This window comes from Protopterus annectens, chromosome 11.part0 (assembly GCF_019279795.1).
Source record: "Protopterus annectens isolate FY-2018-M chromosome 11.part0, PAN1.0, whole genome shotgun sequence".
NCBI classification, from domain to species: Eukaryota; Metazoa; Chordata; order Ceratodontiformes; family Protopteridae; genus Protopterus; species Protopterus annectens.
This window is the reverse complement of record NC_056745.1, coordinates 1,159,658,187-1,159,684,835: the sequence shown is the minus strand read 5'-3', so window position 1 is coordinate 1,159,684,835 and position 26,649 is coordinate 1,159,658,187. Positions and strand designations below refer to the sequence as shown.

The following is a 26,649-nucleotide window of genomic DNA, read 5'->3' as shown; positions in this document are numbered from 1 at the left end:
ACTGGGGATATTTCCGATAAATTTTGGTATTAAGTGTGTTGTCACTGTTACGATATACAGTGACATCCAAAAATGTTATGATCTCTCTGTGAAATGTGATGGAAAATTCAATCCCCCAAATATTGTTATTCAAATGTTCCAGAAATTCCTGAAGATAGTCAATATCCGCACGCCACACCATCCAACAATCATCTAAATATCTCCTCCATATGTCTATTTCCACCAGGTATAAATTGTGTAAAGGATTGTAAATCAGGCATTCCTCAAGGTAGGCCATAAAAAGATCAGCATAAATGGGGCGAGAAGCCCCCCCATGCAAATGGAGTAAAGAAGTTCTCATCGCGTTTTGTAGTTGCCAGTAACAAAGAACACATTTTGGTCAAAACGTGTTCTGTTAAAACAAATAAGCAAAGTATTGAAACCCGAGAATACAATTCTTAGCAAGCCAATATTCAACACAGCCCAGCGCGGAATACTGTGTAGAGAGATTACATCCAACGACAATCCAGTGGGCTCTAATTGACAGTCCTCGATAATTTGCAAAAAATTGTGTGGTGTCCTGGATTCTTGCTCTGACCAGGGTTAAGAAATTGGGTGAGAAAAGCAGACAATGGTTCTGTAAGGGAACGAGACTATAGGTCTGCCTGGTGGATGTAAGAGATTTATGTATTTTGGTAGTAAATACAAAATTTGTCTATCTGGTTCCTTGACCTGTAAATGTTGAACAGTTTTGGTCGATTATACCTCCTCCAAGGCAGATTGTAAAACAAATCAATCTCTTTTTGAATTGCATAGTCATAGCAATGTCTGTCAGATAGTTGTCGAAACCCTCATTTACATAGAAGTCCATGTTCAAAATCACCACTGCACCCCCCTTTCGGCTTGTAGTATTGCTATATTTTGATTGCTCCTGAGTTTTCAGTAGAAGTAATGTTATCCCTACTGGTAAAAATGTAGGTCCTTTAACACTGCTTGTTGAAAAATACCTACAGAAATGTTGATTTATGAAAGGTGAAATCAGTAGATCAAAGTCAATGACATCTAATGAGGTTTGGTATTCATCACAAAAAGCTGGGAACAAAGTTTAACCCTTTATTGAGAACTTGTTTTGTTCTGACATTTTCAAAACTTGTGTATTTACTTGAGTAGTGATATATTTGTTTCTATGTTTCCTCCCCTCTGGATTTCCTACCATGGAGAGTTGACAGTGTTGGCATAATCACTGTCAGTGTTAGATGACTCCTCCCCTGAGGTGCTGGTTTGAAAATGATCTACTGATTTCACCTTTTTGTTTTTACAATCTGCCTTGGAGGAGGGTATAATCACGACCAAAACTGTTCAACATTTACAGGTCAAGGAACCAGATAGACAAATTTTGTATTTACTACCAAAAATACATAAATCTCTTACACATCCAGGCTACAGAACCATTGTCTGACTGTCAATTAAGGAATTTCTGGAACATTTGAATAACAATATTTGGGGATTGAATTTTCCATCACATCGAACATCCCTAAATCTCAATATGAGAATCCGAGATGCTCCTGTACAGCTGTCCACAGGATTACACAAGCGATTTACATACAAGATTTTTTGGATGGGGCTATTGTGCTTCTATTAATTGAATCAGGAAGGGACATATTGGGACAAATAGGAAGAAAGAAAGAAATACAATACGGGAATAAAGGATAAAAATACTGATAATCTGAAATTAGACTGATTACCATTAGAATGGCGGTCAAAACAGTCAGAACAGCGATATTAGCAAAGAATGGGACATCTTATTTTTAAATGACTTTTTGAGACAATCAGTGCTCATTCTCATTTAGACGTGGCAAAGCGTTGCACACCTTGTTTTCCCACTATAAACATTATAAACAGCGGGATGAGTTACTGGGAACATTCAGATGTGGACACTGTGTATCTTGTGTTCAAGTTAACCAGCGTATGATATTAAGGGCATCTAATGCATTATACTTACATACAGTCAAACATCCGTTTATGTTTACCATCATAGACAAAATTACAGGTAACAGGCAAAACCAGTCAGGATGGGCAAGCATTTTTAAGCCACAAAAGAAGATACTGATACACATTTAGGAGATGACCATTTATAATTTACATGAACTCCATAATTAATAGAATACCATAATAACTATATTAAGTAACATATGTGTGGATTTGTCTCAGGCTATTTCTGATTTATTGTCTGCATTTCTGTTGCTTTAAACAAAGACTCAAGACGTGTGTGAATGTCTCTATTCTTGGTTTCCACAGTATTTAAACTGACCGTTGGTAATGGATTCATGCTATTTTATATTTTTGATGAAGGCCTGAATTGCGCTTAAAGTTTGAGTAATTTGAATTTGGACATGTTTGTATTATTATTTATATGACAGTCTGCAGAGATATTGATTTTACCGAAGGGAATGATAATGCATTTTTTCCCATTGAGTTTGAGTCCATGACTTTGTCACCAATCATTGGTTTGTGTAAGTCAATTTTGAAGTATATTGACATTGTTTGAGGATTCAGTGATTTGCACCTAATTTGCAGTCATCAGCAAACTTAGTCAGCCACAGCCCCTCTGTTTTGTCCTGAACTTCTGAGAACTATATTCCAAACAATCGGGGGCCCAGCACTGACTCCAACTTTGTTTCAGTGTGATCTGCCAGTGTGTCAGTTTGCAACCCACCTGATGACGTAAAGGTTCATATTCAACTGGAAGACTTTATCAATGATGCCCGAATGTGGGATTGTGTTGAAGGCCTTGAATAAGTCATGCACAGATTTGCCTTTGTCTATGGCAGTGGTGATGTTTTCAAAGAAGTCCACCAGGTTTAACATGCATGACCTGCCTTTGACAAAACCAAACTCTCAGATCAAAGGTTTGGAAATCACCTATATCCTTATTTATAAGGTCTGTGATGATTCGTTCCATGGCTTTACAGATAAGACTGGTTAAGTTTATGAGTCTGCAGATCCCAGGGTCTGTTGCTGTACCCCCTTTATGAAGGGGGATGACAATTGCTATTTTCCATTCAGCAGGGACAAAACCAGTACCCAGGCTGTGTTTGAAGAAAGCAGCTAATGGAGTTGCTAACTTATGTTTTATACCATTTACAATGCAACCTGGGATGCCATCCAGTTCATAGAGGCTGTGTTTTTGGCCTTGGTGAGAGCATGAATGACTTGCTCTTTGGAAATGCAAGGTGGGGGAGATGTGGAGGGAATGCTTTTTGAAATGGTTGGAGATGGCGGGGGGGGGGGGGGTTAAATTTTTGCCAAACCTGCCAGCTAACAGGTTAGCTACTTTTGCAGGATCAATGTGTGTGATGCCATCCACAGATAATTCAGCACACGTCTGGGTCCTACCTTTTAAGTTACAGATATAGCTGAAGAATGCCTTATGGTTATCTTTAGCTATGGTTGCAAATTTTTTTTGAAGTTGCTCTTAGGGGATTTTATAATGGGTCTAATAAGTGATGAGTAGAGGGGAACAATGACCTCTTTTTTTCTGGATGAGAAACCTTTTGTGATGAGGTGTGCCACATAGAAGGATTTCCTGCCTACTGTGGCGATGGGATTATCAAAGGAGAGACTACTGTCCACCTGTGTCCCAAGGTCTCTTATCACACTTTCAGTGTTAAGTATACTACTGCCTATGTTGTAGTTCATGGGTACAGAGTTTTACCAAAGGGGATGACAATGCACTTTTTGGCATTGAGCTTGAGGCCATGGCTTTGACACCAGGCATCTGTCTCAGTGAGGCCCTTTTGTAGGATGTCCACATCGTTAGGAGTTTCGATTATGGCTCCTAGTTTGCAGTCATCTGCAAACTTCATTAGCCAAAGACCTTCTTTGTTAGCCTGTACATCAGAGAAGTAGATACCAAACAGGAGAGGACCCAGGACTGAACCCTGTGGTACTCCACTTGTCACTGGTCTGAAGTCGGATTTGGAGTCTGCTACTTTCACAGTGTGGGTTCTGTCAGTGCACCAGTTGGCAACCCATTTTGTGACATAGGGATTTATACCTAGTTTAGTGAGTTTATCTGTAATTCCAGAGTGGGGGATGATGTCGAAAGCCTTGGCAAGATCTAGATAGGCTGTGTGAACCACCTTACCCTTGTTTACGGCTTTGGTGACTGCTTCAAAGAAGTCTATCAGGTTTAGGATCTGCCTTTTACAAAGCCGAACTGGGTGGGGTCCAGAGGTTGGAGATTACCAATGTCTTTGTTTATAAGTTCCATGATGATATGTTCCATGGCCTTGCAGACCAGGCTCGTCAGGCTAATGGGGCAGTAGTTCCAGGGGTTCGTGGTGGCTCCCACCTTGTAGAGTGGGATAACAGTTGCTGTGCACCATTCAGTGGGCACAAAGCCTGAGGTGAGGCTATGATTGAACATGGTACTTAGATGGGGTGCCAGTTTGTTCTGTTTTTCATGTAGAATGCAGCCTGGAATGTTGTCTGGTCCCATGGATGCTGTGTTCTTGGCTTTAGAGAGTGTGGTTTTTACCTGTGCAGCCGTAATTACAGGAACTTTGCATTCTTCCGGTATAGAGATGGGCCCTTTAGGGGGTGAGAGGGGGATAAAGTTAGCACTGAACCTATCTGCCAGGATGTTGGCAATATCAGTTGGGTCTGTATATTTAGTGCCATTGTACTGTAACTCAAAGCAGATCTGAGTGTTGCCATTGAGATTCTTGACATAGCTATAGAATGCTTTGTGGTTGTCTTTAGAATCAGTGGCGATTTTGTTTTCATAACTAACTTTGGAGGATTTTATCAGGGATCGCAGCTTCTTACGGAGGCTGACCAGGGAGTTCCTCCACTCATGGGATTTTACTCTCTTTTGCAACAGTTTCTTCCTTCTGTTGTACAGTTTGTTTATGGTAGGGGACCACCAGATTGGCTTCCTTTTTTTGGAGGATAGCATCTTGGTTCTGTTTGGGATAGCACAATCCATGCACTCGTGTAAGTGCTTATAAAGTGCAATTGTGTAGGATTCAGTAGTCGCAACTGTATTGTCCATCTGCATGGGTGTCATGAAGTTCACCACTTCTGTCTTAAGAAGCATGAAGTTGGCTTTGGAGAAATTTTTTATTGTGGTTTCCTTAATGGGGGTGGGGGCAGGATGTGGATATCTAGGGTGATTAGCTTATGGTCAGATCGGACTAATGAGGCGTTGACTTCAGATGTGGAACACCGGTCACTCATGTTGGTAATAACTAGATCTAGGATATTGTTGCCCCTGGTGGGGGTGTGGATAAGTTGATCCAGGGCACTGGAGTTTATGAATTCCAGAAAGCGTTGAGTGAAGGAGTTGGTACATGAGTAGTTTTCCTAGTTAATGGAGGGGTAGTTGAAATCACCCATTATTAGGGTGTTTGGTTGAACCCTAGTATTTTCCAGTACATCAAGAAAAGAGGAGTGAGAATCCTGGGGCATGGTGGGGATCTGTAGCAAGCTACAATTTGGATTGCAGTTTTGCCCAGAGTTAGTTGCACTTGGATAACCTTGGATGCATTATGCTGAGCAACTAGTTTGGAGGTGTGGGTATCCTTAATGAATATGGACACACCTCTGCCTTTGGTGTTCCAGTCCAGTTTACATGGCCGAAAAGTGTGGTATGAGTTATAGCCTGGTAGTGCAGGGGTGTTCTCTGGAGCCTTGAACCAGGTCTCAGTCACTGCACAGATATCGATGTTCTCCATTTTAAGGAGTGCCTCGAGTGAGTGCATTTTGAGATTTAGACTTCTAGCATTGAGTAGCATCACCCTCAGTTTTTGCTTGCCTGTTCCTGTTATGGTGGTGAATTTGTCATTTGAACCTTGCCTAAAAAAGGCACTATAGACAAGGCAAGAACCTTATCCAGTATCCGAAATCCCAGGGGTGACAGGTGCAGGCCATCTCTGGCAAAGCATCATGGTCTGTCAACCATGGCATCCCAGGCAGACAGATACTGTATCCCTTTATAATGACACCAGAAGCTTAGCCAATTGTTGAAGTCATTCATTTTGTCCTTGCACTGCGGTATCATTCTGGGTGATGGCAGAATGCTACTCAGGGCTAGGGTCATACCTGCCTGGGCTACAAGATTGAAGAGCTCTTCCATGTCTCTTTTCATGTAGTCCAGGGAGGTATGTCTCAGGTTGTTCACACCAACATGGACAATGACAGAGTCATATTTGTACTTGTTGTGGAGTGACCTGAGTGCATGGGTTATGTGGCGGATCCTGGCACCCGACAGGCAGCTGACAGTAACCTTCTCCTTGTTTAGCCTGGTGAGTGGGACATCAGTGTGCCTGACTATAGAGTCACCTATGACTAGTGTGTTGGGTATGTTGTTTTGCCTTATTGGCTGTGGTTGAGTGGCACACTGAGTCTGCGGGCTATGTGTCATTTGGGTTGTGTTGGGGGTGGGGGTTGCTTGCATTTCTGCTTTGGAGGTCTCTGTTGCTTGAGCAGATTATTACTGAGAGCCTCTGCGAATGTTTTTGCGTTTCTATGTGTGGATTTTAATGGTGTAGATTTAGTGAGACTATGTAATGAGTGTGGTATGGTGCAAGTTTTTACCTTCTCCTCTTGACTGTCAAGTTCAGTCTTGGTTGGAGAGAGCTTTACCTCCAGTTTGGCTAGATAAGTGCATCACTCACAGGTTGTAGCATTGGGTGGTAGGAGGAGAGGGTTGTCTGTGTACATGAGGCAATTTCTACATTGCCTCAAGATGCCCAGATTCATCAGATAGACAGGAGAAAACACACTGGGAGCTGATCCTTGGACATGCCTGAACAAAAAACTATTTTCCTCTAGATAAGTGAGGAAAGTGAGTACAAGAGCTGTTTTTCTCTAAGCAAGTGAGGAAGGTAAGTACCAAAACTGTTTTCCTCTAGGTAATGAGAAAGGTTGAGTGCTGTAGTACTTAGTCACTTATTTAGTGCTTACAACAAGTTCTGAACAAGTGCTGATCACGAATAAGCAAATTCAAGTGCTAAAACTAAGAATCTGTATCTGGACTAAACTAGTTACAGGAAAGGGGGGAAACATGCGGGCTTTTAAATCAGAAAGTTGAGAGAGATGGAAAAACTGCCCAAACTGCCAATAACTACAATTACTGGGCCAGAACCACTCCTTATGTGGCAGATAGGTTACCTAGTGCTTACCACTCCCACTGATAAGCTAGAAGGCTTCCCTCCAACACAGAAAGCTTGGGGGGCTCAGAAGCTTTCATACAGTCCTGGATACAGCAAATCTGAATCTGGACTACACTAGTTACAGGAAAGGTAGGAAACAGGCTTAGATTTTTTTTTATACAGAAAAGTAGCTAAAACAGCAGTAAAAACAATTCAAGTGCAGTGCAAGCTAGCACACGAGTATGTAGCAATGTTAGACCAAACAGTTTAAAAAAATGCAATTAAATTAAAAATGACTAAAAACAAGTGCAGAAGGGGGGGAGTGTCCCAGATCACATCTACAGTGGGGGCGGGCAACTGCAAAATCCTCCAAATTTAAACAACAAGACAAGAATAGGGAAGGTGGATAGGGGAAAAACAACACCTTCAGCAGAGATCTGTAAAACTATACAGTGAAGCAAAATTAACAGTGCACAACTCTGAAGTCAGCCAGCAATGATATAAAATTAGTCAAGCAACAATTAACAGTACACAACTCTGACGTGCCAGAAAAAATATGCTTTGCTCTGTATATCTCCAGATAGTTTGAATAGCAATCTGTCAGGACACAGGAAGGCTCCAGCAATGATATGCCTTGTAGCTTTGCAAGGATGGGGTACTGTCTGTGGCCCTGAACCAAGTTTCTATGGCTGCACAAACATCAAGATTCTCCAAGGAGAGGCATTCTTCCAGAAAGCACAGTTTCTGACTTAAACTCCTAGCATTTAGCAGCATAACCTTTAATTTATTTGTGAGTGATATTTTCACATTGGAAATGTTGTTCTTGAAACACTGCCTAAAAAAAAAGGCATTATGGGAGAGGCAAGTGCCTTAGCCAGTAATCAAAAGCCTACAGGTGACAGGTGAAGGCCATCTCTGGCAAAACAGAGTGGCCTATCAACCATGTCATCCTAGACTGACAGGAACTGGATCCCCTTAGAATGACCTCAGAAGCTAAGCCAATTGTTGAAGTGAATCATTTTTTGTTTATATTGTGGTATCATCCTAGGTTAGGGTAGGATGCTGCTCAAGGCTAGGGACACACTTGCCTGGGACACATATTCATAGAACTCAATAATTTCTCTCTTCATATAGTCCAGTGAGGTACATCTCAAGTCATTTGCACCAACAAGAACTATGATGGAGTCATAATGGTACTTGTTGCTGAGAGACTTGAGTGCATGTGTGATCTGACAGCTCCTGGCACCCGATAGACAGCTGACTGTAATGTCTAGCCTGGTGAGTGGGACATCTGTGTGTCTCACAATGGAATCGCATAAGACTGAAAAATTTGGTTTAGATGCGCTTTGCTTTAAGGGCATATTTGGTGAGACACTGGTGCTTGTGTATTTATGTGTTTTGAGTGCTGTTGGTGTTATATTAGGTGTAGCATGTTTGTGTTTGGAAGGTCTCTGGTGCTTAGGTAGGTTTCTGGTGAGTACCTCAGCATGTGAGGTGTTTATGTGTTGAGTGCATGGTTTGCAAAGGAGGCATAGTATGTGAGCTGACATCCTGTTCAGTATTACTGTTCTGTGTGCGAGAGAGCAAGGATTCCAGATTCGTAGTGTAGATGCATCTCTCCTAAATTGTACTTGGGTGATTTAGGAGTAGAGGGTTGTTAGTGTACATGAGGCAGTTGCTACATTGCCTCAGGATACCCATGTCAATCAGGCTGGTAGGAGACAAGGAGAGACACTGACCATCCATAATGCTAAGTTACATCCTGTTTTCACAGTGGGGAAAGAAAATGGAGGGGTGTAGTATAACTGGGTGATCTAAACAGGGTCTATACTAATGGGCTGCTCTATAAAGGGTCTATACTAGTGGAGGTTCTCTAAATGGTATGAAGCTATTGTAGATTTGATGGTTTTGGGACTGTTTAAAGGCAAAATGTGCAGCTGAGATGCTCTCTGAGCAGCTAAGTGCAAGTTAAGGATTTCTCGGCCGGATCATGGGCAGCTGCTAAGTAAAAATTAATAAACTGAAGTTTTTGCTTCTCTAACCACCAATAGTTACCCTCGCGGTAGTGCACGATGGTGCACAGAGGTGCGCTACATGTAAACAGATGAATAGAGCAGAGCAGTGGCAGGTCACCTAACTCTGCGTAGCTCTTTTAAAACAACTGCAAACCCATCCAAATACGGGGCTTATGTAGAAACACTGAGCAAATTGAATTAAACAATTTAACCAATAAAAAAGCTGAGCTCTGTGCCAGAAAACTTCAATCAGATGAGTCCTAAATGCACTCTCCTACCACAAGGGTGCAGAGGGGCCCTCTCCAACAAAAAATAGCCTGGTTTAGTGCTCAATTTAACAAACAGAACAAGAATCAACAGGTCTGAATCTAGTCTATACTACAACAGTGCAACAAATCAGCAAGAACAGTTTTAAAAAATTAGCAATATTGCAAAAATACAGTTGAAAGTGCAAAATAACCCTGTGGATCTGTATAGCACAGATAAACTCCAGAGCTGCAGTCTGAACAACAGAGCCTCACAGTTAATTTAAAGCAATGGCTTGCACCTAAAATTTATCAAGAATACTATGGCATGGTATCGTTGTAAGCATTTTACTTTTATGACAACTTACTTTTCCATCTTTTGTAGGTGAGAGGGCCTACCTGCAGAAAACATATATGACATAGAATTATTTCAGGTACACATTTTGAATCTATGACCTTCCAGTCAATGGGCAACAAATAGGGTGTAAAACCCAAAATCCTGTGCTTGGCAAGTTTTAGCCACAAAAGAATGTCTCAGGGAAGAAGGTAACTGAACAAAGAACAAGAAAAAAGAAGGAAATAAAGATGAAATACAGAAAAAGTAATGAGAAGATATTCTAAATGAAAATGTAGTGCTGGCAGTTGAGGTACAGCTGATGTATGTTTGATTAGTAGCTGTGTATAGAGGTTATGGTGGATTGACAGATGTATACCAAAGGGGGATTTATAACCAGTATGAGTGAATATATTATATATTAACAAAATCAAACAAAAAGAGTGCACTTGATGGAGTCTAAAATCAGGCTGGGCAAAAAGGTACTGTTGTTTATTCTGCATGAGGAATAGAATCTTTTCAAAAACATGTGTAGTAAGAAAATAAATGTAAAAATATTACTTGAAACTAAAAGCTGGATGGTTGCAATGTTTGTGCTAAAGGAAAACACAAACAATGGAAAGAAACATGAATAATAGTTCAAGAAATTGATACAAAAGGGTAAAAATAAGGAATACATATAGTGTGTGTGCGTGTGTGTGTGTGTGTGTGTGTGTGTGTGTGTGTGTGTGTGTGTGTGTGTGTGTGTGTGTGTGTATACTTTCCTCCTGCAGTAAGAAGACATGGATACCTTAAAACTTTCTTTGGGTCAGAATCATCTAAATTTTTTTTACAGCTCTGTTTTGCCTCTGTAAAAGTGCTACAAAGGCAACTTCATTGTTTTCTCCTTCTGCTCTGGCTACCGCCAGTAGTGCTGCAGACACGTTCTTCTGACTTCAAGATGTGTAATATGAACTAATAACAGCAGTGAGTTTGTGTTACTCACAAATTGGAGTTGTCCCCCACAGGATCTCTGAATTCTGTACTCTGACTTGCATAGCTGGATCAGCAGTTGCTGTCTTGACTGAGCTAATGTTATTTTGTCCATGCATAATGACACATTAGCTAATTAAAGTGCTTATTTAAATGGCATCGTGTAGTACTAGTGCTTCAAAATAGGTTTTGAATATGCAAATTGAACATTACTGTATTTGGACTATGCAAATAAGTTGATGATGGCACATGAAATCTGCAGCGGACTACTGTTTTCTGAATTAATGCACCCTTAATAATGCATGTCAGAAACATAAGGCTGGAAGAAGACTTGTTTTTATCCTATTATTTTGTCTAACAGCTGGGACTTAATGCTTCTTTTTATCCATTCGTACACCATAAGAAAAAGTAAGGGTTGCTTCATAAACTTTGCCTTCAGGACAAGTAGCATGACTAATCCTAGTGTAATGCTTGTGTTTTATATGGTGCCAGTCAATCTAGGTTATAAGAGACTGGTCTAGAAGGAGAGGACAGGGAGCTAAATAACAGCTTTCAATACCTGGATGGATGTTTAAAAAAAGTTCAAAACAAATAAAAGTAAATGACCACCATGGCTGTAAAAACATCAAAATTTTAATAAAAAGAAAAAAGAAATAGATCAGGTAAGTGGTTTCATGGCGTATGTTGCTTCTTCAGACCTTTGCATAAAATTCATATAAAACCATCAATTTAAATAATAAAACAAGAAATCACATTAGTGAAAAGGTCCTGTGACCTAAGTACCGGTTTTAAAGATATCTGCTCATTCAAACCAAGGCTCCTATTACACTGTAACTCAAAAATTCATCTTAGCTCACTATACTCTGTCTTATTACTCAGGTCACCACCTATGGCATTTACATTCAGTAATTCAAGAACTGTAAATATGAAGTAATGCTCACTGCCATAAGAAGTCACATGGTTAGCCAGGGTATTAGTTAATTTTAGATTCCTGATTTCACCATTATGCTCCATTATTCTATCATTTAGCAGTGTGTTCATTTTTCTTATATAAAAAGCTTTACAAGCTACGAATTGAAAGTAGTATACAAGTTAGCTAGTCTTACAGTCTGCATAATAGTTACTCTCTATCACATTTCTAGTAAATGGATGTACAACCTGTGATGTGGTCCAAATAAACTTACATGTTACGTGCTCGACGTAAAAAAGTGCCAGTCCAGTCAGTCATTCTATATTCAGATATAGTCGATTGTCTATAACAGAGCTGATGCTTTAATGATTTATTGTTTTTAAACGTAAAGCTTGGTCTAGGACCCTGTACTTCCTTGAGTCCCCGATCTGCCATAGTCCTTATGCTACTGTCAGCTTTCAATGTAAAACGCTTTGGTTTAGTAAATGGTCCTCACTGTGCTACTGAATCTGAAAGCAGTGTTAGCAGCACAACAGGAAGCCTACTTGCATTTGATGCAGAAGGCTATAGACTCTACTCCTACAGCATGTATATGGATTGCTGCTACTGTGTTGTATTTTAAGGGGGGGTGGAGTGCGTCCTCCTTTGGATAAGATGTCTAGTAAATATACACCTGTTGGTTTGCCATCCATTCTCTATTGCCATATTACTCACTTACCAATTGTTTCTAATGTAAAATACGCAATTTATTCTTCAAGAACAATAGGCACTACATTTGTAGATGAAAAACTGAAATATAAAGTGTTTGCTAGCAGTAACGTCTTCATTAGTTATAGATCTCTTAATGTGAAATTATTCAGATGACTTTTACTTCTACAGAGATTGTGCATATTGACAGATATTTATAGATTGTAATAACAGAAATGAGCAGTTTTGTCATTGTTGGTTCATATGTTCAGTTTCATTGTTTAATACATAAATCCTCAAAACTACAAATTTAAAACACACAAGTGGTGCTGTATTTTACAAGGAATATAATTTAAAGCAATCAGGAAGGTGAATCAAAGAACACCCGCATGTATGCATGGTCCTAAAAATGTGTGCAAAGGGCCTGTGGTTTGAAAACAGCCCGAAGGTAAACTTAATCCACCACTGGAAAGATGTATTTTTTGAATGTGAGTTTCAATGCCATTTCAATGAATGTGAGTTTCAAGGGCAGAGAAATTTACTGTTAATGCCAAGCTTGTTTTCATTGGGAGACTGTGTTGTTATGTTTAGCAAATGTCTATCAGTGTTCTTGCTATAAGAGTTGAAATAAGGGTTTTAAATTAAATCCTAATATCTATAATCATTGTAAAAGTAAAGAAGAAAATAGTGTGCACGCTGAAAGCTTGAACAGTGTTTATGGTAACTCGGGAGAAATAGCCACGTAATGGGACACTGCAGTGGCTGGGGGGGCTGCTGTGGGGGACCCACTCCATTAGCCTGCCTATCACCCCATTTGACCATGATCTGGCTCTGGTTTTCAGTGAAGCTGTTTATCAGGACTCATAAAAACATGTTTCATAGATTCATCACAAGTAAATAGCATATTATGAAAAATGTGCATTTCCTACCTAGGGAACAGCTGTTTATCTCCAGGACTTCATTTGCCTTTTGGGTTGTAGCATCAAGTCTGTCTTCTTTTATGTTTGTGGCTTCAATCAAAGAGAAAATGTCTTGGCTTTCAAAGCTGTATCATTGTGATCACATTGAGTGTTTCTGTAGGCCTTCTGTCAGAATGATTTAAATGGTAATATTTAAGATAATGAGTGCCTTCTAAAGTTAAGTCATAGTTAACTATCTTTTGCTATTGACAGGTATTTCATGGGATTTGCTTCATGAACTGGATTACCAAAAGTATACTTCAGTCCGTTATGACTATATTCTCTTACCTCAACGTGCTCAATCCAATACAACACGACTACGCTGGTGGCAGCCTTTCACTGTAGCCAATGGAGTTGTAAAGCCAGATTCCGATCGTGCTCAGTGGGCTTTAGAGAACATTCTAATTGGTGGAGCAGAAATTAATCCCAGTCAGCTGGTGGACACATTTGATGATGGTAAGTAAGGAACACCAGTGAGTCATCCTGAAATTATGGTATCATAATGAGTAGATCACAGAAGCCACTTGCATAGTTTAAAGGAATAGTGTTATTTTCACACAGTGTAATATGCAAAGTTACCCCTTTTCACTAGACTTTTTAATAATGTAACACTATGAATGATGGTCAGCCAGTTAGGTGTAATGTTAAAAGTGTGAAGTAAGATAGAAGTGGGGAGAGCAGTTTAAGTAAAAGGTGACTATTTCCACTAAGCTAATTTTTCACTGTTTGAGATATGATTTTTAAAGCAGACCACAAAGGCTTGAATACTACATGACACCAAGAACTGATGTAGTAAGAAACTTTTCAAAGGCACAGATCTGTATTGTTGTTTTAAGGTGGCTAGAAGCCATTATCACTTGGCACTTGCTTGGTGACTTTTCTGCATTAGCTATGATAGTCTTTGTGCTTTTCCTGGTGCCCATTTGTTCAGATGCTCATCCATACTATATCCAGACTATTCTCTGTCTCATATCGCCTACTAAGAGGTGATCTCTGCTTGACTTGCAAAGCCATGTCTGACCCAGTGCTGTTAGAAATGCTACATCTAAAGAAATCCCAATCCCTCCATACCACATAGTCAAGAGACCTCTACATCATTACTACAATCAACAGAACATGCTGGGCAGACAGGTTCATAACCCAGAGACTGCCCATGCTATGGAATATACTTCCCATAAATGTCAAACAGAGCACCTCACTGGCTCTCTTCAAAAGAAATCTTGATGAGTGGATGGGAAATAGAAAATTCACCCCACGGATCACTCCAGTGGCTCTAGTCGACAAAGGGACTGGGAACTAAGGTTGGGTGGCATGATGCCAGGGTAATCCTATGGGCTAGGCTTGTAAAGGCTCCAGGGCCATTAGCCTAGTACACACCTATGAACCTATATCTACACAGCCTACATAGATCAGTTTTCTTATTCCCAGCTTCATAACACAGAAGGATTAAGAAAGCATGAAAAATGAGTAATTTCCTGACCTTCAGTAAAAACACAGGCACATCCAAAGCAGGCAGTACAGTACAAAGCCTCAGCAGTCTTGCACCATCACAGTTCCACAATGTGATATACACACACATATATATAGATGCATATATGGAAAGTTATGATAGCTGCTTCATGTAGATAACTCCCATGTTACGACAACAGAGTAGCATTCAACACAAGAAATAACTAACAGTTATATATGCTTACTGAGAAATAAAGTGATCCCACAGAATTGGTAGTACCATACACATATGCTGTTTATGAAGCAGATCTGAAGACTGGCAAAAGATATCTCACAGTGGGTATCACTGCGGTCAAAATGGGCATAAGTGCTGTCATACCCTTTGCCACAACCTGCTCCCAATTCAGTGAGGAGCATTACTGCTGTTTCATAATTAAGACTAGAAAAGAGGTATGTGAATATACTAGAAATGTAGCATTACAGAGCACTGCCTTGCATGGGTACAGCTGTCAAACCATAATAGTGTTGTAGATGACCCCGCATCCACATGCCCCAACCCACCATCAGATGTGTGTGCCATATGAGGAGGAAGTGCCCACAGAAGCAGATGTTAGTAGTAAGGATTATGTAAATATGAGAACATGCACAAGGACCAGTAATTGCTGAGGTAGGACATATGATTCCTTCACTACCACTGGTAGACAGCTTACAAAGACAGAAAACAAGCCATGTGCCTAAGGATCCTAGAAGTATAAGTACCCTGCAACTAAAGCTGCATCCATAGCAGACTTAGTGTAGGAAAAGCTTCATTGGCAGGCAGTGCACTGCATGCAAACCTGCTTCAGCTGCTTGCCACCAATAACAACCTCATGGGCCTTTCAAGATATCAATTATGAGTTATAAATGACATATTCAGATCTGCAACATTTTATTTCACCAAAACTGTAGCGTGAACTTCCCCTGTCTGACAGTTTTTTGCAGATAACTAGATCTACTCTATGCCAGGGAGAACCAATGAAAAAGCAGATGACTTATGCTTGTGACATACTAAGGCATACATATATATATATATATATATATATATATATATATATATATATATATATGGGTCTAGGACACATGCTCGACTAGCATATGTCCGAATCACAAAACATTGAACAAACATACACGAAAGCGCTTAACATTGAAAAGCGCTTCCATGTATGTGTAGTTCAAAAATAAAATCTACGTTTCTGCAGGTAAGCTTCACCCCCCTGCACCCCCCACACCCCCCTACTTTATTATTCTCACTCTGAGATCGCACTACAGTGGGGAAAAGAGAAGTTTCCCTTACCCGCACTGTAGTCCAATCTACAAAACAGGCACACATACACGGAAGCGGTTGTCGATGTTAAGCACTTTCGTGTATGTGTATTCGATGTTTTGTGATTTGGACATATGCTAGTCGAGCATGTGTCCGGATCCCAGATATATATATATATATATATATATATATATATATATATATATATATATACGTAAAGAAAATATTATTCAATAAAGTTTTGATAAAAGAAGAGGGAATCTGTTAGCAGTCCCAGGGCTTGGACAGTTGTTTCCTAGGAATACCTCACTGTGCATATTGATGTTTATATTTCTGAACAATTATGAGTGTGAGCAAATGGTCCTCAAAAAATGTACACACACACGCACACACACACACACACACACACACACACACACACACACACACACACACACACACACACACGCACACACACACACACACACACACACACACACACACATGCAGACACACGCACAGTCTACTCACCTTTACATGAAAACATGGGAATATAGTTTCATGGTATTACTTGAGTTTTAAAATATCCGAGTCATTGCAACAATTATTTATATAATGTGTGCTTCTTTATCCTTATACAAACAGAAGGATTGTCTCATGATGAGAACTGGAGTTTCTATCCCAATGCAGTGCGGACTGCAGGATTCTGTGGTAACCCATCATTCCATCTCTACTGGCCAAATAAGAAGCAGGACAAGGCACACAACATCCTGTCCACCAGGGAACTCATTGTTCAACCAGGATACATGTTGCAATTCAAAGTAAACCAACAGATTTGTATTGTTTGAAATCATACTAATGGTAACAGCATATGATTCATATGATTTTTAATTTACTTAAAATATTGCATGTAATATAAAAGTCATGCTGTTTTTAGAGTTGCTAAAACTATATGCTTTAGTACATATGATTCGATTACTGACGTTTTGCTACCTTAACTACATCTACATGATTACTATTGTTTCCATTTGCTGTTCAGCATTCTCAGTGCTGCAGCTTCCAAATGCTCATGTTCCCTCCCAGACCTTCACTCTGACTGTTGATTTTACAACTCTATGGAGAGAAGTAAGCACTCAGAATGGATCTTTCTTCAATGCTTTCTTGCCACCTTGTAAAGAAGCAGCTCAGAGACATCACAGGAGCTCCAGCCATTTTTAACTTCATTTCTAGCAGATAAATCCTCAGTGGGGAAGCCTTCTTCGCAGATTTACTATTTTTTTTTTAAGAACAAAATATATTTTTAAATTAGGGCTTTAAGTGGTATTTCCTGTGTAAGAATCCTGATATTCTTTTGAGTGTCATAAGTTTCCTGTCAGGGACAGCTATTTTTAGAAATAAATGTCTTGGAGGCTGTTTTTTATGAGGAAATGTACTGCTTGCATAAACTTTTGTGTATTTTTTCATCAATGTTTACAGCCAGGATGTGTTCTGAATAGGCAGTCATTACTAGGTATGTCCATGCTTGTGTACACTTTGTGACAATGTACCAAGAATTTTTTTCTGTCAGTCTACATTTATTTGCAAAAAGGGTTTCTGACAGGATTTTAGCATGCTACTTATGAAATACTGGAAAAGAAGAACTGTGTATTTGAGTGTAAGTGTAAGTGTGCTTCTTGCGTACACTTTTTGCCAGGTTATCTTCTGACCGATTCATTCCAGCAATGTGTACTGCTTTTTAGACCTCCTCCTTGGTTACAGCATGAATACTTACCCTGCTCCTGCTGTTCCATCCTCCACTGTATCAAGAAAGAAAACAAACAACTTACCAAAGAGCCCTTTTTGACAGTCAACTCCTCAGCCAATAGTGGGTGAATCTATAGTGGCCATTTGTCATTCCTCTGACCACTCACGTACCTCTCTAGCTTCCTCTGGTCTAGTCCTTTTAGTCACCACAAACCGGGTGTCAGCTGCATTCTTTTTGACTGTTCTAGTTTCCAGTCTGGGTATGGGAGAACCATCTTCTATGGGTCAGGAAGCACTCTGGGAGATGTTGCTCAGGATAGCTGGGGAAAGAGAACTCTTGACAGGGCAGAAGCACTTTCTGTAAGTCAGTTTTCATCCAAACTTATTTTCCCCAAAGAAAAAACAAAAGGTTAAACACTCTTCATCTGAAGACAATGTGTCTGTTAGAAAATATGATTTTCTTACCCTAGCCAGACAATTATTACAGGATGTTAATCCTGATGTTCATAAATCCTTACCTAAGAATAATGCCTGTAGATAAATTCATGAGCAAAATATTCAGAGGATTTTGAAATAGACAAAATCAGTGCTTCTTCTACAGATTATCAAGTCCAATTCTATAATTCAGAGGAGACTTAGTCCTCACAACCCCTTGGAGGAATTTTCCTTTTCCCAGACAATAGTCTGAATGAATGAGGTGTTTTTATGGGAACAGGTGGATGTTCCCCTGATTTGAGGAGATATTGTATGTTGCAAGTAGATATGCCTCATTATATTCCCACTCCTCATACTATGCCAGCTTTGGAGGACATATTTGATGTTGCCTGTAATAACCCTAACACTCAACCTTCAGTTCTGAAAAAGATAGATAGACTTTTCAAAGTTTCTCAAACTAACAAAAATGTCTTCTCCCACTTTGGGTCTGCCCTGCAGCTGTTTCTACATCTTCACCAGCTAGAAATAGAGTTGGCTTCCTCCATTCCTTCCCTTGTGTAGAAAGAAAGAAAGGCGTTGGACACATTTCATAATAGAATATTTTCTTCTTCTAAGTTTATTGTTTTCTGTGCAGACAGTTTGAAAGATTTATCTGCTACACTTCCTCCCGAATGTAGTTCCTATTCCTGTCTAAATTCAGTTGTTTCTAATCTTTCTCTTGTGTCAAAACACACCTTAAAGAGTATGGATGATTGTGAAGATACTGTGTCAGGGGTCACTGCAACTGCTACAGTGTTGAGGAGATATATCTGATTACATGATCAGACATTTTCTGATGAAGTAAAGCCCAAAATTTTAAATTCAGTTTTAAATAAGGAAGTTGTGTTTAGTCCATCTGCTACTCAGGTCCTCAAACAATTTTATGAGAGAGGGAAGTTAATACAAGAAGTTTTCTGAGATTTTTCAGGCCCTTCCCCCATATTAATTTCCGAAATACTCTTTTTCTTCTAAAAAATAGAACAAACAATCCCTGCCTTCTCATTACAAACTAGAAATCAAAAAGAAAGGGCAGGAGGGGAATAACAAAAAATTAGGATTTTTTTCCAAAAAGGTACAGTCTAGTATTTCAGAATGACTGTACCAGCATTCTTTTCCCAACTCGTTATGCCCCTCTCTCGCCCTCTCTCTCTAAAGCTGTCCCAGAAACTGCCTCTCTGCATTCTCCTTTGTGAACAAATTGTTTCAGACTCCTGGGTGCTAAAAGTGCTTCAACAGGGTGTCAGCACTGGATAAAAAATACCTCTCAACCTCTAAGCACAAGAAATCTGGGCAAAGCCTAAAATAATGGGGAGACAAAGGCCCAAAAATAGGGACAGATTTTAAATATTCTTCTAAATTTAGAAAGTTGATAGAATAACAGGATTTGTATTGGCATGCATTTTCTGAAGTGTATGAAGTCTGAAACTGAAATGTATGTCATTATTTAGTGACGTCAGTCCTCGATGATTTGCTAGAAAACCATTTACTTTATGAGAAGCAGACCAAAAAATATGAGACAAAAATCTGGGCATTTCATTAAAATCTGGACAGTTGAGGTATGCCACCTTTCAAGGGAGTTCCTCTCCATCCTCAGAACCAGTTTTTTCTTAAATGTTCTTCAGCACTTACTTAACCTAAGAGTCATAGAACCAATGCCTCATTATACTGTAATAAGTCAGCTTTGGAGGATGTATTTGATGCTGCCTGTAATAAACCTGTCATTCATCATTCAGCTCTGAAAAGAGAGCTTTCTTGAAAAATAGTTCTAGATCTTTTTTTTTCAAATCTGTATGTGAAAGAACCAAAATTCAAGATGTCGGCCCTTTCAAATTTATTACCTCTCATTCCTTAAGGGAGTTTTATAGTAACATTCTAAAAGATGCCTATCATCACATCCTCGTATCCACAGACTTCAGGAAATGTCTTAGCTTTTCTGTGTTTGGACCACATTATCAGTTCTCTGCATTACCTTTGGGTTATCTACAGCTCCAAAGGTGTTTAGAAAGTATCTAACTCCAGTCATCACTGATTGCAAACTGAATGCCATTCACATATTTTTTTCTTTAGATTATTTACTTATCTTTGCAGAGTCTTTTCTCAAATGTAGAGTTTCTTCTCTTCTAACCTATCTGGGATTCCAAATTAATGTTCAGAATTCCTCCTTGATCCCATCATATAGGATTGTCTTAATGGAGTGTCTTCTAGACATTTGTCAACAAAAAAAGTTTTCTGCCACAGGAGATGGTGGATTTTTATTGGGAAACTTTCCTGAGCTTCTCCAATCAGTTTCAGACTTCAGCCAAGAGAGTAACTCAGGTTCCTAGAGATCATGGTTTCTATGATTCTCATGATTCCTGTAGCCAGGTTACATGTGAGAAAGATTCAGTGTTTTCAAAAAAACACAAGGACCCAACATTTGCATTCTCCTGGGATTTTACATTCCAATTTTGGATTTTGTCAAAAAGAAACTACAGTGTTGAGCAGTGGCAAATCCAGGTCTACCATTTTCTCCTCAAGCCCCAAGCTAGTCTGTGAGCACAGACACCTCAGAGTTTGCTTGGGGAGCAGTTTCAATGGAGGTAAAGGTGCAAGGTCTGTAGAACTCCTCAGACAGATCAAAGGACATAAATGTCAAAGAGATGTTGACTGTGATCTACGCCTTAAATATCTTCATTATCTATGGTCACCATAACATCTTCAGGTGATTACAGAGAACACTGCAGAGATGTGGTACATAAACAAACACAGGAGTACCAGGTCATACCCTCTGTGTAGGCTGGCTGTGATGGCTTGAGAGGTAGATCTACAGGACTCTTTAATCCTCCAAGCATCTTACATTCCTTCAAGGAAAAGCATAGTGGCAGACAAGCTGAGCAAGATGAGGACAGACCCTCATGAATGGAATTTGAATGAAGGGAGCTTCCAGAAATTCATCCAATTGTTTGGGACACCTCAAATAGATATGCTTGTATCCTTTAAAAACAGACAATTGAACATGCCTGATACCTTTATGTGAACAGGTTTCTGCTACTTGTGATCTTAACTTTGAGCCGGAAAAGTTAACCATGTCTCCATTTGAACCTGCTTATCAAGCAGAGTTCAGGTATATTTCATGGCTGTCCTTCTCTTTGCTTTGAAATCTACAAGAATACTATTTGAGTTGCAACCTCTCATGGTAAGTTAGCCTTATGTGCCATCTTTTTTAATAGGAGGTAGGGTGTCATTAAGAACCAAACCCTCTTATAAAGGTGGTTGCCGGTTTCAACGTTTACTGTCAGTCAAGCCATCAATCTCCAATTTTTTTACTCAGATCACAAGAACCTGGAAGAAAGGATTCTACATACTCTGGATATGCATAGGCAGCTTAGGTACTGTCTTCACAGAACTAAGTCCATTAGAAAAGCAGATCAGCTATTTGTTTCTTATGCTGGGACAAAGAAAGGACACCCCATATCAAAATGGACTATTTTAAGATGGTTGTCCTCAGCTATTGCCCGTTGTTATTCCCACCACTGTAAACCTGTACTGGGCAATATTAAGACATATTCTACTAGAGCCTTGGCATCTTTGATGGCAACTTGGAAAGGGGAGAACTCTAGGAATATTGTAGAGGCAGCTATGTAGTCCTCTGTACATACTTTTACAAAGCATTACAAACCTGATTCCTTTTCTGTGTCGAGGGCAGGTTTTGCTAGGACCATTCTCCAGGGCTTCTGGATCCATATCCTTTGTCCTTCAGATAGGCTTTGGTAATCAACCCATAGGTGCAACAATGAGAATGATGAACCTAGTACAGTTGTGTAAATTGCACTTACAAATAACAGTAGATGTTCAAATTCCTCATTGCTGGAGTAACCCTACCCACCCATCATCCCCTACTTCCATTTATAGTTAGTTGTTGGAATATAAAGGTATTTGTTATTGTTTATATCTTTTAGACGTTCAGGAGGAGAACACTCCTTCTTTACTTTTGGGCAAGAAAATCCTTAAGAATTCTACACGGTGCTGATTTCACTCAATAGGGCTAACTAATCAGCAGTCAAAGTGAAGATATGGGTGGGAGCCAGATCTTCTGGAAGCTGGTCAGTTGCTTTGTCTTTGATAAGACACAACTCATAGGCTACTGCAGCAGTGAGGAATGTGAACATCTACTGTCATGGGTAAGTGCAATTTTGCATACTCTTTGATTATATAAATGATACAAATGAAATGTGTAGTGGTTGCATTCATCCTTTGCAGAAATAAGCAATAAAACTGCTAAGCTCAACAATGGACTTGTATTACAGTAGTTGCCATAGGTTTTACACAGATATTCGAGTAAAAATATAAAATTGAATGTCTGATTTAAGTACCATATATCTTAAACGGGTCTACTTTAGAACGACGAAAACGTAAAATATCGAGCGCTCACATGAGCAAAAAATCAGGAATTCGATATTGATTTTTTGGGAATGCAGTAGAGTGAAGATTGGAATATTTGCCCTTTCCTCACTGTAGTGCGATCTCGGAATAGAAATATATATTTAGCGGGGGGTATGGGGGGCGCAGCCCCCTACAATAGCAATTTTGAGTTCCTGATTATTCGCTCATGTGAGCGTTTGATAGTTTGATTTTTCGTTGTTCTGACATAGACCCTGTTAAACAGTTACTTGAGTAATAAATGTTAAAAAGAATGACTGTATAGCAAAAGTTTCCATAAATTTCACACATATACTCCACTAACAATTGTTAAGAACAGTAAAGATACTACTGCACTATCTGTGATATATTTTACACAGATATTCAAGTAATATCTGCTAGTGAGGCACCTGAAACAATATTCTTTCCCATTAACTTATGTTCATTTCTAACTCTGTATGTATGTTCCTTCAGATTGTAGTTGGCTGTGATGTTGATTCCTGTGGGGATCTCCACTCTGTACATCTGGAATACACTAAAGATGCAAGGTAAAGCAAAAGTCATTCTCTCTATTCATATAGATAATACACATTCCCTTTTTTCATTTCTGTCTCCGAGGAAGAAATGTTCTGCATAAAATGTGTAATCCTTACCTGCATACATCAGAGTCTGTCAGGAAACACTGCAGTATTAATGTGTGCTATAGATTTTCTGTTACAATCTTTATTGGATAATGACTGCATTATATATTACCTAAAAAATGTTTTAGTGTGTGAAGTTTGCAGTATACTATTTAGCAGCATAGTTATGATCTATATGTATTTCTAGGTGAATAACAGTATTTTGCAGTGTATTTTCCCTACAATTGCATTTAAATGCTTATCAAACAGATTAGTTTATAGCCTTTAACAGTGAAATGAAAATATTTGAATCTGCCTATGTTATTCTTGTGCTATAGCATTGAATACCACATGCTCTGTTGGTTATAGTACTGATCTGATCAAGATCTTAAAGAATAACATTCTTTTAATGTCTTAATCTTGTTAGTTGATTATTTTCTTAGCTTTGTTTTAATGGCACAGTCTGTCTCCCTGAGGTACTACTAAAAAAATAAAATAAAAAAAACAGTATATAGATATAACACCATGGGCATGCTATTTTGTACACCACAAAGACTAGCCAAAATAACAAAACAATTGGGCTATTCTCCATAGGGTTCAAAATCCAAATGAAATTATCCAGCATTATTGATAACTGTGAATATGGCTCAAAAAGCCTTAACTTAAATGCCAAACCCATAACTAGACCCAAGATGAACAAACTACTCTTCTGGTTAAAAAATATTTCCCATTTGTCTTTCTTCAGAAGGTATAATAGCTATAGACAAAGAAGTCTTCCTTTCATAATTAGAATATGAACTTATTATCATTGCTAAAGCCACAAAAAAGAACTTAACCAAACCCCAAAAATACATCAAATAATATCTGCAGACTTATAACCCTGTTATCTCAAAGAAAACATCACTGATCTGTCCTAGCAAAAGCTAACTGGCTCCCAGTCAGACAAAGGTCCATAATCCTAATGGCATCATTAGTCTGCAAACCTTTAAGCATGGACACTTTCCTGGGAGCACTATTGTATGTAAACAAGTAGTTGACTGATGATCAGAACATCAAAGGTAAAAGATTGCTGCTGTCCTGCCATGATAGCCAGACTCAAAGGCAAGAAGGTGTGTGTCTTGTTCTTTACTTTCTCCCTGCTCTCTGAGATTGCGCCATGTTGTAGTTAATACTATATATGTGTGTGTGTGTATGTATATATATATATATATATATATATATATATATATATATATATATATATATATATATATATATGGAATCACTACATAATCTCGAAAGTTTGAAATACCGAATTTCAAACTTTCAAGACTATATAGCCGAAACCCCTAATTACCAAAAGACCAGAAGTGTAAATTTCAAAATCCCGATCGTTGGGAGTTTGACATTCGCACTTCTGGTGTTGCAATATGGTTGAAAGTCAGGGAAGTATCTATGTTTAAATGTGTTGGTTAAGGTTTAGTGTGTAAGTGTGTGTTGTGACTGTGATGTGTATGTGCGAGGGGAATGTAGGTGTGTGGTGGTGTTTCATGCATTTGTGTATGTAGTGTGACCTTGGAGTTAGAATATTTAAGTAGGGGGGTGTGGGGGGTGCAGCTGTAGTTTAGGTTTGTGTGTTTGTGTTCTGGGGGACGGTGTGTGTATGTGTATGTGTGTGGTGTATGTTGAGTGTAGCTTTCGGTTGTTTGAATTTCTCGGTTTTGATATTTTGATATTTTAGTGTTTCGGGTATTTGGTCTCGGGATTTTGGGCGTCAGTAGTTTGGGTTTTTGGGATTTAGTAGTGGTTCTATATATATATATATATATATATATATATATATATATATATATATATATATATATATATATATATATATATATATAAAACATCACAAAAGGCTGAAACCTCAAAAAAGAGAGAGAATCACTAAACACTGAATGACTCATAAGGATGAATCATAAACATTGAATACTTTTCTCACAACTAAAAAAGCTCTATATCAGTAAACCACAGCTGCAAAACTGAGATAAAGTGTAATCTTGGTACTGATACAGTTAGCAAAAGAGTTTTTACTAATGTATTGTGTAGGGTTAAGGTTTGCCCCCGCACCATCTTACACATGTGAAAGGATCTTGTTACCCTCACCGTACTCCTGCCCCTACCTCTAACCTTACACATTACATTACTAAACCTTTTCCTAACGGTACCACTACTCAAGACAAAAGGACTCAGAACACAGACAACACAAAACATGCACAACATTGAATCTATATCCCCTTATCCAACCCCTACTGTTACCCTAACCTCTGACTTCTTACCTTAACTTGTGAACACTTGCATATTCATAACAACTGCCATAACAGTCTTGCACACCTTCACAACCACTTTTCATTCAAACATTAATTTTCCTGCATACTCCTGCTTACCTACACTGTATAAAATAAAATTCAACCATATATGATTCCCTCAAATGAGTAATCAATCATTTGTGCATTCTCTCTTTTTTTACACCCATAAAAATCTTTTACCAAGTGTGCATTCTACCTTTCGAGTTACATGTGTGCACACACACACACACACACACACACACACACACACACACACACACACACACACACACACATTATTTGATCATGAAAGGTTAAATACAAAAAAGAACACCACAAAACAGAGACTCATAAAACTGTGAATTACAACTAAGAGCAAATCATAACACATTATATATTTCTCCCCCCCCAAAACAAAATGTCCTATATTGGTCAGGGGTGTAGCTAGGATTTTCAAATTTGTACTAACAGCTCTCAAACTGCTACCCCCCTCCTCAGCCAAGCTACGGCCATTCTCGTAATTCATGGTTCGCTCTTTTAGTATCGATGAAGAGGCATTTGCTGTAATGCCTCTTCAGTAATATAGTATAGATTCACTCAAACTCGGTTCCTTGAATTGAAAATGAACCTGAAAGTCAGTTCTTTGAAAAATGCAGCATGGTAGTTGGGGTAGAGGATTCAGGCTTTTGTTTTCTGTAACTAAGGTACAGGTTTTGAGCTTGAGTAAATTACTAACCACCTGCTACCCCTAACTAGGGTGTTTCATTCACACACACACCCAACCTACCTCTTAGTGCAAGAAATATGGACAAAGCCTAAAATAAACAGGGACAGATATTAAATAATGCTCTCGTGAGCTTAGAAAGTTGCTAGAATAACAGGATTTGTGCTAGTATGAGAAAGTTGCTAGAATAAAAGGATTTGTGCTAGTATGAATTTTTCTAAAGGACATGAAGTCTGAAACTCAAATGTGTCATTATTTAGCAACTTCAGCCTTCAATGATTTTCTAGAAAATCACAAAATTTATGAGGAACAGGCAAAAAATATGGGGCAAAAATCTGGACATTCTGCAAAATTTGGACAGTTGAGAGGTATGCTACCTACCACACACACAC

The 26,649-nt window shown here is 38.9% G+C and overlaps 1 protein-coding gene across 4 annotated transcripts in view; it reads left to right on the top strand.

Annotated features, from left to right (window-relative positions):
* Window positions 1-26,649, top strand: part of RELN (reelin) — a 3,085,913-nt gene that overhangs the window by 2,837,052 nt on the left and 222,212 nt on the right. For all 4 annotated transcript variants that reach the window (XM_044088524.1, XM_044088525.1, XM_044088522.1 and 1 more), the window contains exons 56-58: window positions 13,472-13,714; window positions 16,635-16,810; window positions 23,079-23,152. In XM_044088524.1, the coding sequence (XP_043944459.1) occupies window positions 13,472-13,714; window positions 16,635-16,810; window positions 23,079-23,152 (493 nt within the window). The remainder of the gene's footprint in view (window positions 1-13,471; window positions 13,715-16,634; window positions 16,811-23,078; window positions 23,153-26,649) is intronic.